Source organism: Paroedura picta, chromosome 7 (genome assembly GCF_049243985.1).
Source record: "Paroedura picta isolate Pp20150507F chromosome 7, Ppicta_v3.0, whole genome shotgun sequence".
Classification (NCBI taxonomy): domain Eukaryota; kingdom Metazoa; phylum Chordata; class Lepidosauria; order Squamata; family Gekkonidae; genus Paroedura; species Paroedura picta.
In genome coordinates this window covers 40911118-40929312 of record NC_135375.1, presented here as the reverse complement: position 1 = coordinate 40929312, position 18195 = coordinate 40911118, and the positions used below count along the sequence as shown (strand labels likewise).

The 18195-nt window shown below is 43.2% G+C and overlaps 1 protein-coding gene and 1 long non-coding RNA gene across 10 annotated transcripts in view; one reads left to right on the top strand and one right to left on the bottom strand.

Annotated features, from left to right (window-relative positions):
- The window catches only part of ADGRV1 (adhesion G protein-coupled receptor V1), a 329124-nt gene that overhangs the window by 155848 nt on the left and 155081 nt on the right, over positions 1–18195 (bottom strand). For all 9 annotated transcript variants that reach the window (XM_077347591.1, XM_077347582.1, XM_077347586.1 and 6 more), the window contains 6 exons: positions 13223–13340; positions 11182–11353; positions 7233–7475; positions 4235–4642; positions 2427–2611; positions 1095–1341 (listed from right to left, as the gene is read on the bottom strand). In XM_077347591.1, the coding sequence (XP_077203706.1) occupies positions 1095–1341; positions 2427–2611; positions 4235–4642; positions 7233–7475; positions 11182–11353; positions 13223–13340 (1373 nt within the window). The remainder of the gene's footprint in view (positions 1–1094; positions 1342–2426; positions 2612–4234; positions 4643–7232; positions 7476–11181; positions 11354–13222; positions 13341–18195) is intronic.
- LOC143842429 (uncharacterized) lies at positions 600–16478 on the top strand. The gene is made up of 3 exons (XR_013233107.1): positions 600–732; positions 4166–4667; positions 16228–16478. It is a non-coding gene; the product is annotated as an uncharacterized LOC143842429 (long non-coding RNA).

The window sequence follows — 18195 nt, the reverse complement described above, 5'->3', positions numbered from 1 at the left end:
CCCAAGTTGGAATAGGACCTGCCCCTACAGCTCCTGCTCTCCCTCCCAGGACGCTAGCCACATTCCTCTCAGACACGCCAGAGACAGAGAGAGACACACAGAGCTCTGCCAGACCGAACATGAGCCCTCATTCCCTCCTATTGCTCCTGCTGCGATGGAGGCAGAGAGAAACACAGAGAGAGCTGCCCCAAGCTGCTGACAGACACAAAGAAAGCTGCCCCTGCTGCGATGGAGGGAGGGAGAGAGAGACAGAGAGCTCCCCCAACCTGCACACCAGCCCTCCTTCCCTAAGAACGAGCCCTCATTACCTGCTAGGCCTCCTGCTGCGAGGCATACCGAGAGACACTGAGCTAGAGGGAGAGGGAGACACACACACAGAGACCTGCACTTCCGGTGTCCCCTGAGTCCTAGCGCCCATTGCATTCCTGCCCAGACTGAACCCTTTGATACTAGCATATGTTACAAGCCTATGGTAAGGCAGCTGATGCATTTGCAAGAATAACCTATTGTGATGACATCACAATAGGTTAGCCAATGACATTGAGAGAAGCAATGCAAACAAAAGGACACAGCTGAAGGAGCAGAAAGGAGAAGTGAGAGGGGGTATGTACAAGATGTGAGCTCTTAGTGAGAATTTATTTGCAAACCATAAGTATCCTTCATGAAATTTGCATACTGGATGCAGTGAGCTGTTGCCTATCTCACAGAGTCTCAGAGGCACAAGAATTGGCTGTAAGTTTATTCTTTTAACTAATATGGCTATGTTTGTGGATGATAAGCATATTAAGCATTGTTGTTGTTAGGTGCGAAGACGTGTCTGATCCTCCAGGCCTTCCTGTCCTCTACCATTCCCTGGAGTCCATATTAAAATATATTTTAAAATATTAAGCATATTTTTAATGAAATGCCTCGTGCTTAATCTTAAAAGAAGGAAACACCAAAACTAAAGCAATGGCAGGTAAAACTAAGGAGGTATGGATGTGCTCAGTGCTTGGATGGGAAATTACTGGAAGCCCCACATAAGAAACACAGAATTTTCTAGAGGAAACAGAAAAACCATCAATCCAATCAACAACAACAATTGTAAGTCATACCTTGTTTTTCAGGGCAGTTCCTTTATCACCAGTGGTAAACCACTGCTGGCTGCTGTACTCAGTGAACTGAATAAACCAACAGGTTTCATCTTCTGAATGAGATGAATCAGAAATCTCTAATAAGCGTTCAGGTATTCTAATGAAATCACCATCTTTCCCATAAAATATGTGCCCATTGATTTGCTGTGGATACCAGGAATGGGCCATGATAACGATATAAGGACAATGGTCAAGGATAGTTTTTCCTCTGTTTAAACAAAAGAGAGAAAAAATTGTTTACAACTGTGACAGAAAATGTGTGAAGCAGGTACTTTTATTCCCTTGACATTTTTACTGGGTGGTTTGCTTATTAGCAATATTCTTACAGTATTATTATTACAAGCAACAGAAACTGTAAGGGATATATTATATGTATGTTTGTATGCATCTGTTCTATCATTAAGTATGATCTCCTCAGCTATGGTTCTATATCCTCTCAACTTTCCAATTCCCATTTGCTTTTAAGCAATATTGCACATTTGATATTGTCTATATTTGAAACTGTCTATAACATTGACTGTAAACCCAGTACGGTCCTGTATGAGGTACTGATAATTTTCGTCAGTTAGTAAAGAAGTGAACAATTTTGTGTCCTGATTTCAATAGAATACAGGGTAGCAGGGCTCAGTCACAGTTTTCCTTCCACAGAGCCACTATTATTGTCTCCTTCCATGTGTGTGGCATAGCATCTTCTTGGGAAACTATACTGAACAGTCTTGCCAAAGGCTCTGTCAAAATATTTTTGAACTGCTTATATAGTTCAGAGGACAGTCTGTCTGAAGTGTTACTATTCTTAAGAGTTTTTTTTAAAAAATTGTCTGTGACCTCTTTAATGGTTATTGATTCTTCCAAAAACACTGCAAATTTGGATTTCTGACAGAATACGCCCCAGAAAGCCTGATACATTTCAGTACTCCTCATGTCAATCCACTCTTCTCAAATATTGACAATAATTATAATTCTATAAAATGTTGGATTTTTAAAGATTTCATTATATTAAGTTTGCTGAAACAAGATCTATCTATCTATCTATCTATCTATCTATCTATCTATCTATCTATCTATCTATCTATCTATCTATCTATCTATCTATCTATCTATCTATCTACCTACCTACCTACCTACCTACCTACCTACCATATTTATATACCACCCTCCCCAAAGGCTCAGGGTGATTCACATAAAAACCTATACTGTTCCAAAGAATTTTGACATATACTGAAAACCACAGGGGATTCAAAGTTCCATTATCAGGAAATATTTCTGGCATCTTTGCTACATAAAAAGTCTTACCTTTCACCCAGTGATCCACACATTTCTCCAACAGGGAGTGAAAAGGCAAATTTCTCAGTAATATCAGCAAGGAAGCTATAGCCCTGGGTATCCTTGCGTCTGGGATTAATAAGAGCACAAAGGATCTCATACAAAAGATTTCGGTTTGTATCAGTGAGTGGATGCATCTCCACTTCAGATATTACCTTAAAGAGAAAAAGTTGGTGGAAGAATAAAATTATTTCCTGCAACACACGTGACAATCATGCCATTTTTTCATAATTAAATATTGTGAGAATAACAATTTTCGACAACTATATCAATATACTTTGCCTAAATGTGCTTCTTTATAAGGATACACATTTTGTTTGTAGATTCAGAGTCCTTTTTTCTTTTAAAATTGCTACTTAGATTCTTTAATATCACTATCTAGGTATTAATATTACTTGATAAATTCAGTCTTCATTTCCATTGGCTTGACAAGAAAAAGCATTTCTGAGTGTAATTCTCTCCCCACATTCAATTTGAATAAAATATTCAGGGATCATACTCTTCAACCCAAATTGAAAGCCTAATCCTTCTCATTTTGCAATTAATAAAAATTCTCTTTTTCTAAACAGACTCAGTGAGATATGACAATATTGGTATTTGACCTTTCCTCTCTATGCTGAGATTACCCAAATGGGGCAATGTGAATAACCTTTTGACAGGAATTGCATATTGATTCCAAATGCACATATCTTTATGTCTGGGGGGTGATTTGCCTCTTTCCTCCTTCATTCCTAAATCTGCACAAACATGTCTGCATGCCTGCCAGTAGATATAAGCAAGGTTTCATATCTGCCTAGAAGATACAGTCCCAGATAAGAAAAGAGCTTAAGCAAACAAGGATTGCAAAGCCTTCCCAAAGTCACTGGCATGCTGCAAGAATTGGCAGAAAGTAGAAACATTACACACACAAAATGCCAGTCAGAATAATCCGGTTCAATGGAAATGCTGGCAAAATTTTTTAGTTAGACCATGTCCTTGTAAAACACATATCTGCTACTGGACTTCTTTCTCTAAACACTGCACAGGAAACTGAAAAGCAGACAACAAGGCATAAGAACAACAGTCATATTAGAACTGAATGTCAGAAATTATTTCAGATTATATATTGGCAAGATCAAAGAATGGATGGGACCCTGAACAGCTTTTAATTATTTATTTAGCTGTCCATTTCCATTCTTTGGAGGTGAAGTTGGGTGCTTTTACTCAAGCCACTATGTTCAAATGGAGAATATTGCTCTCTACTATATAGAAATTTGAAATTTGAACCCTTTACATTTTAATACTTGATAAAGCAGCCAGGCAATTATTGTGATAGCAGTTTCTCTTTCCTGAAGGTTCAATAAGCCGAAGAAGAAGAAGAAGAAGAAGAGTTGGTTCTTGTATGCCACTTTTCTCTACCCGAAGGAGGCTCAAAGCGGTTTACATTCGCCTTCCCTTTCCTCTCCCCACAACAGACACCCTGTGAGGTGGGTGAGGCTGAGAGAACCCTGATATCACTGCTCGGTCAGAACAGTTTTATCAGTGCCGTGGCGAGCCCAAGGTCACCCAGCTGGCTGCTTGTGGGGGAGTGCAGATCAAACCTGGCAAGCAAGATTAGAAGTCCGCACTCCTAACCACTACACCAAACTGGCTCTTTAGAACTAAAGCAATATTTTGGTCACAGCACTTCATCTGCAGTTTAATATTTTGATTTTTTATATCCCCCAAAGAATTACTGCATCCTCATCTAATTCTACACCAGCCACTAATCAGTACAGAAGGAGCATCTAGATATGTACCTTGTCAATTACGTACAACACAGCAGCAAGCTGCTCTTCTGTACTTTCTAAGACTACTTTGACATTTAACAACTGGAGAACTCTATTCAAAATGCTGTCATCAATTGGTTGGTAAAGCTGATCAGCCAGCCCCCAGACTGCTTGGGAGTTTGAATCAGACACAATGGTGATGTTGGCAATACCATAGATGTCATCAACTCTGGCCCCTCCAGTAGGACTGAAAAGTACAACTTGGAAGCGTTTCGGAAATGGATTTAAGGATCCAGTCTCTGGAGTGAGCTTTATATCAAGAACGGTCATACTCTGTCCAGGTTCAAAGAACAACGTTCCCTCCGATCTGGCAAAATCTTGTCCAGAAATGGCTGGTGATATGGTTATACGACCAACAGCTTCAGGTCTGGTAAGCTCCTTGAAATCAAACAACAAACTCAAGGTAAGCATTCAACAATCCTGCACAAAAACAGATTTGTTTACAATTATTACATTTATTTAAAGAGTACATTTGTAAAGGTAAAAGTAACCCTTCTTGTTTAGACAGACAACCTAAACACTTATAGTTATGAACTTCTAGTTGGGTAGCTTCTAAATATCAAGAAGATACAGAATTCATCAGTCAGACTAATCTCTGGAAGCATGAGAAACGTGTGTTTGAGAAGCTGGTCTCTGAACATGCCCCTCTGGTTTGGGTGGCTTGTGTCCATTATGTGATGTCTGAATCATGGGGAAAGATGGCATCAAAATATACACTTAATTGGCATTTGTGAGAGCAGAGAGTATCACTTAGGGCAAACCATCAGCATGCCACCTGATTTGGGAAACAATTGCTCCCACTAATTAATTATGGATATGTTCACGACATAACCAGTAACTAGTGTACTTTAGAAATTGATAGAAGGCTGTCTAAGTTCATTTCAGAAGAACTGACTGTTCTGTAAACAAACCAGTATGATGACTTACATGAATTCACATGCTGGAGAATAAAGCCACTGCCTTTGTCAGTTACTGGGGAAAAAACAATTGTTCCCTTCCCAGTGCCTTAGCAGAACCATTAAAAATGAAGGAAATGGGGATTTTTTTTTAAACCCTCTAACCTAAAATTATTTTCAGGAAAAGGAAACATGTACGCTCTGGGAATGGGATAAGGATCTCAAACTGAATTCTTTATTCTTCCTGCCTCCCCCTTGACTTCCTTTCCCTCAGCTCCTTCATGCTTTGGCACGTTGCCATGCATCCTTAAAATCAACGAGGTTAATGGACTAAGTATATGAGCCAAATCAGTCAAGTGCTTGCTTTCCTGCAGTCCCTGTGCATCCACATTTATATAACAACTTCATGATTGTGACAGTTCCCTTTTCTTTAATAAGAATTAAGAAATCTATTGCTGCAACCTCTGATAAAGCCACACACCAAAGGATATAATGGATCTAGAAATACCCTGGTCATCCTTGGCCACATGTCATATCACGAGAGGAAAATGGGAAAAGAGAACTTAAAGCTCCAGCTGAGTCAGAACAGTGGCCTATGCTGACTACTGGGGGGAGCTTCGGGTAAGGAAAGGGGAGAGATGACTTCTGTGTGGGTGCTATGTTACCATTGCAAATGTCTCTGTGTTCAAAGCAGTGGCAAGAATTACACACACAATCATCTCACCATGGAAACTCCAATCCTATCCCAGCAAAGTAATTGAGAAGCATATCATAAATGTCTGAGAGAGGTCCAGTAAAAGAGCACAGTTGCACCCATGCATTGCCATAGCTGGGCTGTCACTACATGCTAAAGCACCATCCCCAAGCATGAAACACGTGAATCTTGATACTTATTTATCAATGAAATCCACCTATGATTTCTTTAACAAGGTCTCATAACAGCCCTCTTCAGTGTCATAATAACTTCCATCATTATGAACCAGTTCTGTCTGGCCATTCTAGGAAGCCAGGAAGACTGTGTGTCATGTATTGATGTGGTAGGCAACACTTCTGTAAGAATCCTGCCCCATCCTCATGTTGTACACAGTGAAAGAGATCCCCACAGACACACTATTGAATGAAACCAAAGACACACCCAGAATTCTGTTCCTCAGATGTATGTGGTGTAGCAGTAGATACAGACAATTTTAATTGACAAGTGAAGTGGACACAGCATGCCATACACAGTTCCTCACATTCGTCCTATGATGAGAATATAAAAGATCTCTCATAACCAGCATAGCTCCAAAAAGTGCCATTGTCACCCCCCCCCCAAAAAAAAAACAAGCTCTGAAACAAGCTCTAGCCTATAGCTAACTGGATTTGTCATGAGTTTCTTCAGGCATTGTCCCATTTCATCCTCACAACTTCCTGAGGTAAGTTAGGCTAAGAACTAGTCACTGGCCCAAGGTCAGTTAAGCATTACTGCTGAATGGTAATCCAAATGTAGGTCTTCCTACTAACCATGTACCTCATAAGGACAGCTATTGTTGTTATAAATATAAGCCACAAGCCTGTTACTCATCAATTCCACCTGTATCAATTTCAGAAGAAAGTTTGAGTCCAGTGGCACCTTTAAGATGAACAAAGTTTGATTCAAGGCATAAGCTTTCATCTGCATGAACACTTTGTTGGATATTCATCAGCTTACATCCACATGAAAGCTCCTACCTCGAATACAATTCTGTTGGTCTTCAAGGTACCCCTGCACTCAAACTTTGTTCTGCTGCTTCAGACCAACACAGCCACCCACATGAATCAATTTTAGTAATTCCTTACACTAATTTTAAGTATATCTATGGATGGAAGAAGGAGCAAGCTGGTACATAGACAAATTCTGACAGCTGGTATTGGCTAAGATAACATTTTAATCATTTTAGAGGACAGAGATCAGTCCAATGATAGCATGTCCTCATTATGTTGTAAACATAAACTCTTAGCACCTTACGAAAAAAGTAAACATCTACTAACTTGTTCTTTTGTAAAGAAAAACAAAAACCATGATGGTATATACATTTATGAAGCTGTCCTACCTGAGTTCTGTAGTCCAAGGTAGTAGAAAGGGCTTTGCTAGAATCTCTAACCACATGGAGACTAATTAAAGTTGTTTTCTTATGGGCCACAGCCAGACGAGACCCCACAGCAAAGTATATCAGGCCTCGAAGAGCATCACTTTCTGGAACAAGTATGTAGGCAAACCGGGAACTATCATTTATTGCTGCTCCTGCACTCACTTCATATAGCTCCACAAAAAAAGAGGTCTCTAATTCAGGTACCTAAAAATCAAAAATATTTTATTTATTCATTCATTCATTCATTCATTCATTCATTCATATTTTATACCGCCCTTCCCTAGGGCTCTTGGCACTTTACATAAAACATTTTGAAACATTTACATAGAGCACTCTCAAAATCAATATAACAATATAACAATAGCAATAACATACCAATTAAAACAGTATTTTAACAATAACTTTGTTAAAATAAACAGTATTTTAACAATAACAATATTCAAAACTTTGTACCAATTATAACAAAAGAACTGTTAATAAAAGGGCAGTATTTATAGTATATTTCTCTATTAAGAGTTATTTTTGTACAATGTGCTTCTCATATCAAGGGATCAGTTCCACAAGGACTCTTGTAACTAAAGAGCCTTGAAACACAGTGCTTTATCTAGGACATTGATTAACATGCTTGGCATCATTACAGCTGTCATCCTAAAATAGAAATAGCATGCCATGTAAGTGATCTTAGTCTGAAACAATCACAACAAACACTACTTTTTATTTCTTTCGTCCTTCACTTTGAAGGGAAAATATTAAAATTGGCACAGCCAATCCTGGCTGGGTTTGTGTCTTCTGGAGTCTAATTCTAACAGGGCTGTAGGAGAAGCCACCACAAAGCCCAGCCTGCAGGAAACAATCTGCTCCCACTAGCACAGCAAATCCTGGTGCTTCCTTTTTCTATGGGCCAGTTTAAACTGGGCTGCATGAGAAGCCCACCCCAAACTGGGCCAGCAAGAATAGTGTGCTCCCCACCAGCACAACTGAGCCTCAGGCTGTCTTCTACAGTCCCTTCAAACTTTAAAGGGACTGCAGCAGAAGCCCAACAAACAGCTGATTTTTCCCAAGAACATATGGATATATTTGGAATGCTGAAGTCTACCAGAATAATACTGGTAAGGCATTTTTCAGGTAGATCTTAATGCAAAGTGTTTTTTTAAGGGAGGTGGGAGACAACATAGAATAATAATTTTTAATCCTCAAACAATTCCCAGGTTACAATTTTCAAACAAACTAGTTTCAAGACACATATACATGAAGAAGTATTATCCAGAAGCTTGTGCTGGTGAAAGGGACTCTCCACTAGTTGTATTAATGTCTAAAGAGTCTCTCTTTGACAATATTTCAGTTCTTCTTAAATGCTATAGTTATAGGGATTTTCATAATCTTTAACCGCTTCGAGCGGAGCGGGTAAAATAAAACAGTAAGGGCCCCTAAGGGCCCCTCATCCCTGTCTGGGATGAGGAAGGGTGCCGATAGGCCCCTTCCCCCGGAATGACAATCGGAGGGCCCAATTGGGCCCTCCGATTGCCAGTCTGCTGGCAAGGGACCAATTGCGAGCCACGCGGACTGACAAATCGGGAGGCCGCCCCCCTATGAGTTCAGCCGCATACGGCCGAATGCCGCCATTATCTGTCTCGGTCGGGAGACAGCAGGTCGCCGCCTGCCCGGCCGCCCAGGATGCCCCAGTGGCGGAGCCCACGGTGCCGGCGCCCCCAACAGCCGCCATCACCAGAAGGACGCCTCGCCGTGCGGCCGCACACACCGGAGTGGCCCGCGGAGCAACCTGGAGCCGGCAAACGCGGCAGCAGCCCGCCCCGCTCGCACACAGGATGCGTTGCCTGCCGGCCAGCAGCCCCTACCACCAACACAATGCCTCGCGCACGGCCGCAACACAGGGAGCAGCCCGCGCACCCACCTGGAGCTCCAGGACACCTAGCCTTCTGGACCATACTGCCGGCCGCAGCGGCCGCCCGCTCTCAGGACGGGAGCGGCGGCTGCGCCAATGAGACTTCGGAGCCCCTGGCGGAGGCGCCCGTAGCCACCGCGACGCTGGCCCCGCCCGTTCTTGAACACTTGGCCCACCGACTTTCTCCGCGCCTCCAGCTCGCTGCCATTTACTCCCTCGCTGACTCACAGGTAAGCCGCGGTCAGCGGGGGGCCCAAGGATGCGCGCCCCAATGCTCACAGCCCTCCCCACGCCTGGCCTCACCTTTGGGGCCTCGCCTTGCAACGCCGCTGAGCCGCCCCACAAACCTCCAGAGCCCCGCTAGCGCTCGCTGTATTTGGACTACAGCGGGCTTATTTGCTAGTATATTTGATAAATCATATCCCCCGCAATGAATCATCCAATTGTTAATGAAAATGCTATTAAGAAAACAGGGTTTTTTATAATGTTGCAGTGTTTCAGTAAAATTATTAAACATTCAAAAACATTTAAATTCATAATTTCATTGGCAATCTCAAATGTCATTACATAACGTATAGTATAAAAGCATGACTGAAGAAGCAAAAATAGGTTCATTTGAAGGATGGGGGAGGGACAGTACCAGCACACAAGGGAGAAACAGGTATATAGCATTCCTTTTAAGAACGCAGTACTGTGTGGGAAGACACTTGGGCACCTTCTTTGTTTTGTTGATGTCCCCCCAACAATGATGTGGTATGATATATATCTATATCTATATATTACAGGCAATCTTTATAAATCCAGAAGCAATTCTAAGGAACATGGGGTGATGAATGGAAAGACACAATCACTCAAACTGTAAAACAGATTCAGCTCCATTTTATACACCGAGAAGGATGAAAGAATCCATTATGTCTCTGGATTGTAACTCTGAGCAAAAGGTCCTTAAGAAGCCAGGGAATACCCCCCAAATGCTGAAACTAAGCTAATCAATTATTCCTAAACACTTGCAAATTTAAAGAATTAAGCAGCCTCTCTTATTACCATCCATAGGGAAATGTAAAAGTCAGGAATTAGACTTCATTAGATTTTATTCATACGTCTTTTATCCTTGCTCTGTCCTGTTCCGTTTACAGAAACAATGTGTGCTGTTTATTCTACTCAACTTTTCATTTTTAATAAAATCACTGATCTTTTACTCAAGATCAAGCCCCTGTTCAGTCCATGTGTGAGAAAGACTTACACATGGTACTAAGCCTTTAAGAAGCCAGCAGCAGGGGGGAGGAGATAAACCATTAAAATGGTTTGAAATTGGCAGGTAGAGAGAGAGAGAAAGCTGGGATGGCTGAATAACTTCTGCACTCCTGAACTGGACAGAAATGAATGATTGCATAACATAGCAACATGAAAACTTACCCTGACATTTGGAACTTAAGGCCTCTTCCTAAGTCAGAAGACTGATGCTGCTTCAGAGCCAATGAAATGACTGAAGTATAGTAATGCCAGAACAGAATCAACTATTTCTCTAGATTCCTCCCCACTACCACCATATCCCCCAGTTTCCTCTCTAATGCCCTGTCCTTAATCACATCTTCTTTCACATCTAGAACAAAGAGGCAATAAACAAGGGAGGTGTAAGGGATGAACAGGCCCTCTGGCAGGTTTCTTCTTCTTTACAGTAGCTAATAATAGTGTCTGATGTGAATTCAAGTCACTGTACAAGAGGATGTGAATATCCACATCTCATCACATATGTATTCCCACATGAGTTGCTATTTGCCTGACAGAAGGAGACTGTAGGTCCCTGGGGAAATTTGTATTAGGAAACTAGTATGTATGAAAAGGGTTAACCATCCAGTCCGAATTCAAATTAAGGGGCCTACAATTCATATTAATACACCAAAAAAGAGTAGGAAATCATACATGGCTCCTCCTGCTGTCAGTTTGTCCCTTAGGAAACATAAACATCTTGTATTTTTTTGAGAGGCCATTATAACAAATACTTACATTATCAGGCTTTATCTCAATAGAGATGGTACATTTTGTTTGACTGGCATTACAGGTAGTAACTCCTAAAACAGCCACCAGTTCATTTGCTAGATTCATGCCATCCTTCTGCAGGATAACTAATGTTTTATTAAAAGTAATACGCCATGAGATTTTCACATCTTCAAAAGCCCTATCAACAAAACAAATCAGTATAAATGCATTGAAAGAGGCAAATGTTCTTTTAGAAAAGCCCAAACCTTTTCACATTTTCCCCTCCATACATTTCAAAATGGCATTCTTTTCCAAATCAGTGCAATAATTACAAGGGGAAAAATAACTTTTTATAGCATAATATTTCCTAATACTGCTATGATGTGCTGTATAGGCTAACTTCAGAGTCAAAATACAAGTGACAGAGGCCATCATTTTAAAAGCATTTGTAGTTCTTTTAAAATTGCTGTCAAGCCCTGATCTTTATCAAGTGCGAGGCATGGTGGCCTCAGAAGCTCATGTCTATCCCCACCATGACTTTTCAATTATAAAAACAAACATAGGGTGGGGGGGGTACTTCTGCATTTAAAAAGTTCTTGGGGCCACCACACCATGTGCATGATGCAAACAGGTCTCACAGCAATTTTTAAAGAGCTATGGATGCTTGAAGAAGAAGAAGAAGAAGAAGAAGAAGAAGAAGAAGAAGAAGAAGAAGAAGAAGAAGAAGAATTGGTTCTTATATGCCGCTTTCCTCTACCCGAAGGAGTCTCAAAGTGCCTTACAGTCGCCTTCCCTTTCCTGTCCCCACAACAGACATCCTGTGAGGTGGGTGAGGCTGAGAAAGTTCTGATATTACTGCTTGGTCAGAACAGCTTTATCAGTGCCATGGGGAGCCCAAGGTCACCCAGCTGGCTGCATGTGGGGGAGTGCAGAATCAAACCCGGCTCACCAGATTAGAAATCTGCACTCCTAACCACTACACCAAATTGTGTTGATAGCCACAGGATGACTCGTGGCCTCTATCACTTGTATTTTTGCCCCCAGGCTTCAATTCAAATCTTCAGTGCATGCCCTTGTTAGATTTCAGGACTACAATGCTATACAAGTGTACTCCAACTCTGTTTCCATTTCAAGCTAATAACACTTTGAACTTCAGTATGGCGAACAAATCAAAGTAAACATGAGCTGTCTGCATTCTCAGCTATTTGGGGACTGGGCACAGGAAAAAGGCATGGAGCTGAACCATGCAGGTACACGGTGACCCATGGGACAATCTTTATGCTAGTAAAAGTCCCATGAAACTGCAGTGAGTATACCAAACCAGTCAACTATGTCAGTCACTGTACCAATGGTGGTGCATGCAGTCCACCCACATTCTCCTTGAAAAATACACAAAATTAAGATTACAAATTTAAGAAAAGCAAACCAAGTTTAGAGTGCAGTGTCTGACGTATTGAAACCTAACTCTAAGCATGTCTTTAATAAAATGTTGCTTCATTTACTGTGCCAATCTAAGAAGAGTTACACCATCTATAACACTGAGTTCACTGGAATTAGAAGTGTGTAACTCTGTTGAGGGCACTCGTTAATCCATTAAATATATGGCCTACTCCGTGCCTTTGGCTCCCCCAGCATAAAAGTTGAGGTACTCATAGATGCACATAGGGAAGGTTGGTATTAAGAATACATGAATTCTGAACCTAATATCCCCAGCCTTAACCAACTGACCAACGCTCCTCAGTATAGTAAGCAATAAATCACACGTGTGCAAACAGCGAGGAAATTAATTTCACATCTCAGCTATTATGTATATAAGTTAGGCTGATAGAGTGTTTAATTCTTTCATTTTTGTTCAGTTCTGGTAGACTGGCTGGCATGCTTAAATCACATTCTAAATTTACGAGGCAAGTTTGCACTGAGCTATAATTAGAGCATCTGAAAGTCAAAGATTTATTATAAGATTCCATGATAACTTCTTCTGCTAACAGCAGCATCCTCGATTTCAACACAGCACATTACAGCACATGGAGACAGCACTTTTTTTTTTTTAAGCAGCCATTGCCTTCACCTGTTGGGCTGCCTGGAGACAATGAGTTGCACCTCCCTCTCCTCAGAATCTTCATCAAGCACAAGGCCACTTTGTGACTCTTCCATGAATCCCAGAAAGCCATTCTGAAGATCATTTCCTAGATGAGAAGCAGATTACACAAAATTATTAGGAAGACTGCCAACCATTTGATGGATTTTGGTACATATGAACCATGTAATTATTTTGTACAGTGGTAGAAAGGGCTATCAAGTTGCAGCCAACTTATGGCAATGCCTTAGATTTTCAAGGAAATAGATGGTTTGTCATTGCTTCCCTCTGCAACAGGATCCTGGACCTCCTTAGTGGTCTCTCATCCAATTATTAACCACAGCCAATCCCGGTTAGCTCCCAAGACCAACCCATGGGATCATGGTTAGAAAGTTATTGTTGTTATGAGAAATGTGACAATACTTGTTGCCTTCAGTTATGGAATCCACTGTTACTGTTGTTGATGTCAAGTTTTGTCTAAATTGCTCTGAGCCTCATGGAGGGGCAGTATAAAAATATAATTAATTAATTAGAAAGATCAGACAAAATTGGGCTAGCCTGCGTCATCCAGGTCATGGCAAATCATATTTTTGTATAATTATACAAAAATTTCGTAATTTTAAAAAACGACAAGGGAAATGATCTTTTCCGGTTAATATCCTCTTTCTTAATAATTTATGCTGGAGACGGAGATATTTCAGAGAAGTGTTTATGGCCAAACTAATATTTGGCTGGACTAAACCAGTACCCTACAGTCAACTCTGCCTTTTGAAATGAAAGTTTTGAGAGAAAACAAATTTCAGAATTAAATGAAATTAGAACCAAATATTCTTGTTTTGTCAGTTTCATAGAATAAATAGGTACAAAAAATTAAAAACAAATTACACTGAATCAGTTACTTAAAAGCCACTATATGCATCAATATGATTTAGTCTACTGCTGGGCCTATGGTTGAGGCCAGTTAGGAAGCTGTTTCACAAACGTTCTGGGCCTCCCTCCTTCCTGTCCCTCCCCTCATCCGTTTTCCTCCTCTCCTCATACTTGGCCGACACCACAGCCGGCTCATTCAGCTCAGTAACTACTGTTGTGCTGACTGCGTTTTTATTGTTTCTTGTTGTTTTAAAGTGCATTAGTCTGTTTTTACTGTTAAATGTATTGTTTTTATTACTCTGTTATTTAGTATGTTGTTCACGCTCCAAGATGGTAAATCTGAGCGGGTTGGTATAGAAATCAACAATTTTTTTTAAGTGCCAATTTCAGTAAAATGCCATCAAATTGCAGCTGATTTACGGTGACCTCAGCAAGGGGCTTTCAAGGCAAGTTCCTTCCTCTGCATACTTCTCCTTGGTAGTCTCCCATCCAAGTACCAACCCTGCTTAGCTTCTGAGATCCAGCTATATTATTTTTTTATTATTATTTTATTTATTTTAAATTTGTACCCCACCTCTCATGACACTGTGGCCTCGAGGTGGCTTACAGAATAAAATCATAAAACAATATATCCTGTAAAAACCCATTTAAAACAGCAATATCATAAAACACAATATCCCACACTCATAAGATAGTGGATGAAAATCTCCCCAACCCAACTTTGCTGATTCCAGCCAGAACCAATGTTATTTATGATCTTAATTATAATCCTGGGATGCTCAGATAGGGTGAGACCCCCCAATGAAAACTCTGGTCAATCAAATGCCTGGTGGAAGAGTCTTGCGGGCCCTGTGAAACCTAAATAGTTCTCTCAGGGCCCTTAGCTCTTCCAGGAGTTTGTTCCACCAGGCTGGGCCAAGGCATAAAAGGCCCTGGCCCTGCTCAAGGCCAAGTGGATATCCCCAGGGCCCAGGATAACCAACAGATTACTACCAGCAGAACGGAGAGCCCTGTGGGGGGCATACACAGATAAGTGGTCCTTATACTATTTCATCTCTCATTTAATACATTAAAGAGACCCTAAAGTCTGCCTTAGGTATGCAGATTCCTTTGATTAATTTAAACAGTGCAACAAGATTATGAAAGCTTTTGGAAATGACCATTAATGCCAGACTGAAGTTTATTTCCTCCATGTATAGATTACACAGAAACTAAAGGTAAAGGTAAAGGTATCCCCTGTGCAAGCACCGAGTCATGTCTGACCCTTAGGGTGACACCCTCTAGCGTTTTCATGGCAGACTCAATACGGGGTGGTTTGCCAGTGCCTTCCCCAGTCATTACCGTTTACCCCCCAGCAAGCTGGGTACTCATTTTACCGACCTCGGAAGGATGGAAGGCTGAGTCAACCTTGAGCCGGCTGCTGGGATTGAACTCCCAGTCTCATGGGCAGAGCTTTCAGACGGCTGCCTTACCACTCTGCGCCACAAGAGGCTCATTACACAGAAACTATAGGGACAGAAATAAAGCTAACTTATTGTTAAAAAAAAAACCTGATAAAATGCTTACTTAGAGTTTGATTTCATAGAATCAGAGTTGGAAGGCGCCCAAAGCATCCATGATAAGTATCTGTCCAGCTGCTGCTTGAAGACTGTCAGTGAGGGGGAGCTCACCACCTCCTTATGTAGTCAATTTCACTGCTGAACTACCCTGACTGTGAAAAAGAAATTCTTGCTATCTAGCCAATATTGTTCTCCACGTAGTCCAAGCCCATTAAAACTACAAATTTAATCTGGTAAGACTTTTGGGAGGAGGTGGAAATTCAGACAGCCTTTACCACTAGGTAAAGAGAGTTATGAAAAGAGAGCTAGTACCACTGGGTAATGAGAGCTATTAAAATTCAGTGGTAGTAGCATCTTTGACAAACTACAGCTAGACTATATTTTTGATCAGAAAGTGCAAACCATGTACTTTAGCATTTTTGCTAGTTTTTCAACTGGCATGAAGGCAGAGTTTTTGCCTAGATAGGATATTGTCCCTCCCCCCTTTTTGGTTTTTGATGGGCTGAGAAATGAAGGTAGAGGGGCAGTTGCCATATACTAATACAGTTTCCTTTCTTTGTTTCAAAGGGTAGCTGAGCTGGTCTGCAGTACAGCCACTAGATTCCAGCCCAGTAACAGCTTAGAGACCAACAAGAGTTTCAAGATATAAGCTTTTGAGAGTCAAAGCTCCCTTGGTATCTGGACTCAAATCCAATCTCCTTTCTGAAAAAAGTCCTATTGTGATCTTTACTCCCCTATCTAAGAAACACTGTGGAAAATAGGGAGTAAGCACATGGACCTCCTCTCTAGAGTCATTTCCTCTTCCTTCATTATTAGAAAAAATATCCATCATGCAAGCACACATGCAAATCTACTTTAAAAAGATGTCAAAAGAAAGTAGACTGTGGGTATTCCCATATGTATTTACTAGATATTAAGCCCGCTGTGGGCAAAATACAGCGGGCCCTAGAATGATGGGTGGGTGGAGGGATGGGGCAAAGGAAGGAGGAAAAGGAGAGAGACAGAAAGACAGAAAGAAAGGGAGGAAGATAGAGACAGAAGAAGAGGGAGAGAAACAGGTAGCCAGAAAGAGGCAGATGGAAGAGAGGGAGGAAGGGAGAAAGGGAAAAACAAAGGGAATGCTGGTAGGAAGGGAAGGAGAAAGGGAATGCTGGGAGGAAGGGAGGAACAGAGTAAGGTAGGTGGCCTTGGGACCTTCTGCTTGGCCCAGGGGCAGGCTTGGCTGCCCCAGGGCCTGGCAGAAGGCTCGGGACGGGGGCAGTGGGCTCCGCGGCCTACTGCCGGGCCCAGGAGCAGGCTCGGCTGCTCCAGGGCCTGACAGAAGGCTCGGGATGGGGGGTGGGTGGGCTCCGCAGCCTACTGCCAGGCCTAGGAGCAGGCTCGGCTGCTCCAGGGCCTGGCAGAAGGCTCGGGACGGGGGCGGTGGGCTCCGCGGCCTACTGCCAGGCCTAGGAGCAGGCTCGGCTGCTCCAGGGCCTTGCAGAAGGCTCGGGACGGGGTCGGTGGGCTCCGCGGCCTACTGCCAGGCCTAGGAGCAGGCTCGGCTGCTCCAGGGCCTGGCAGAAGGCTCGGGACGGGGGCGGTGGGCTCCGCGGCCTACTGCCAGGCCTAGGAGCAGGCTCGGCTGCTCCAGGGCCTGACAGAAGGCTCGGGATGGGGGGTGGGTGGGCTCCGCAGCCTACTGCCAGGCCTAGGAGCAGGCTCGGCTGCTCCAGGGCCTTGCAGAAGGCTCGGAACGGGGTCGGTGGGCTCTGCGGCCTACTGCCAGGCCTAGGAGCAGGCTCGGCTGCTCCAAGGCCTTGCAGAAGGCTCGGAACGGGGTCGGTGGGCTCCGCGGCCTACTGCCAGGCCTAGGAGCAGGCTCGGCTGCTCCAGGGCCTGACAGAAGGCTCGGGATGGGTGGTGGGTGGGCTCCGCAGCCTACTGCCAGGCCTAGGAGCAGGCTCGGCTGCTCCAGGGCCTGGCAGAAGGCTCGGGACGGGGGCGGTGGGCTCCGCGGCCTACTGCCAGGCCTAGGAGCAGGCTCGGCTGCTCCAGGGCCTGGCAGAAGGCTCGGGACGGGGGCGGTGGGCTCCGCGGCCTACTGCCAGGCCTAGGAGCAGGCTCGGCTGCTCCAGGGCCTGGCAGAAGGCTCGGGACTTCGGGAATGGGCTTTGTGGCCTTCTGGTGGGCCCAAGGGAAGGCGAGCCTGCCCCAGGGCCCGGGGGAAGGCTTCTTCCTCTGAGCGGCAACTCCCCGGCCGGCCCAGGCGAGGCTGGGCCAACCAGCCAATGGGGAGCCGCACTTTGCGCGGCTCCCTATTGGCTGCTTGGCCCTCGAGTGACACTCGGAGGGCCCTATCAGGAGCCGCTTCGCGGCTCCTGATTGGGCCCTCCGAGTTTTTATCCTGGACAGGGCCCGCCCTAACTCCTCCCCACTTGCCCTTACTCCTTTATTCCTCCCGCTCCTCTGGAGCAGGGGGAGGGTTAAAGATGGCAACTATTTGAGAAAAGAGCATAGAATATTTCCTATGATAAAGAAGTTGATTAGGTTTTA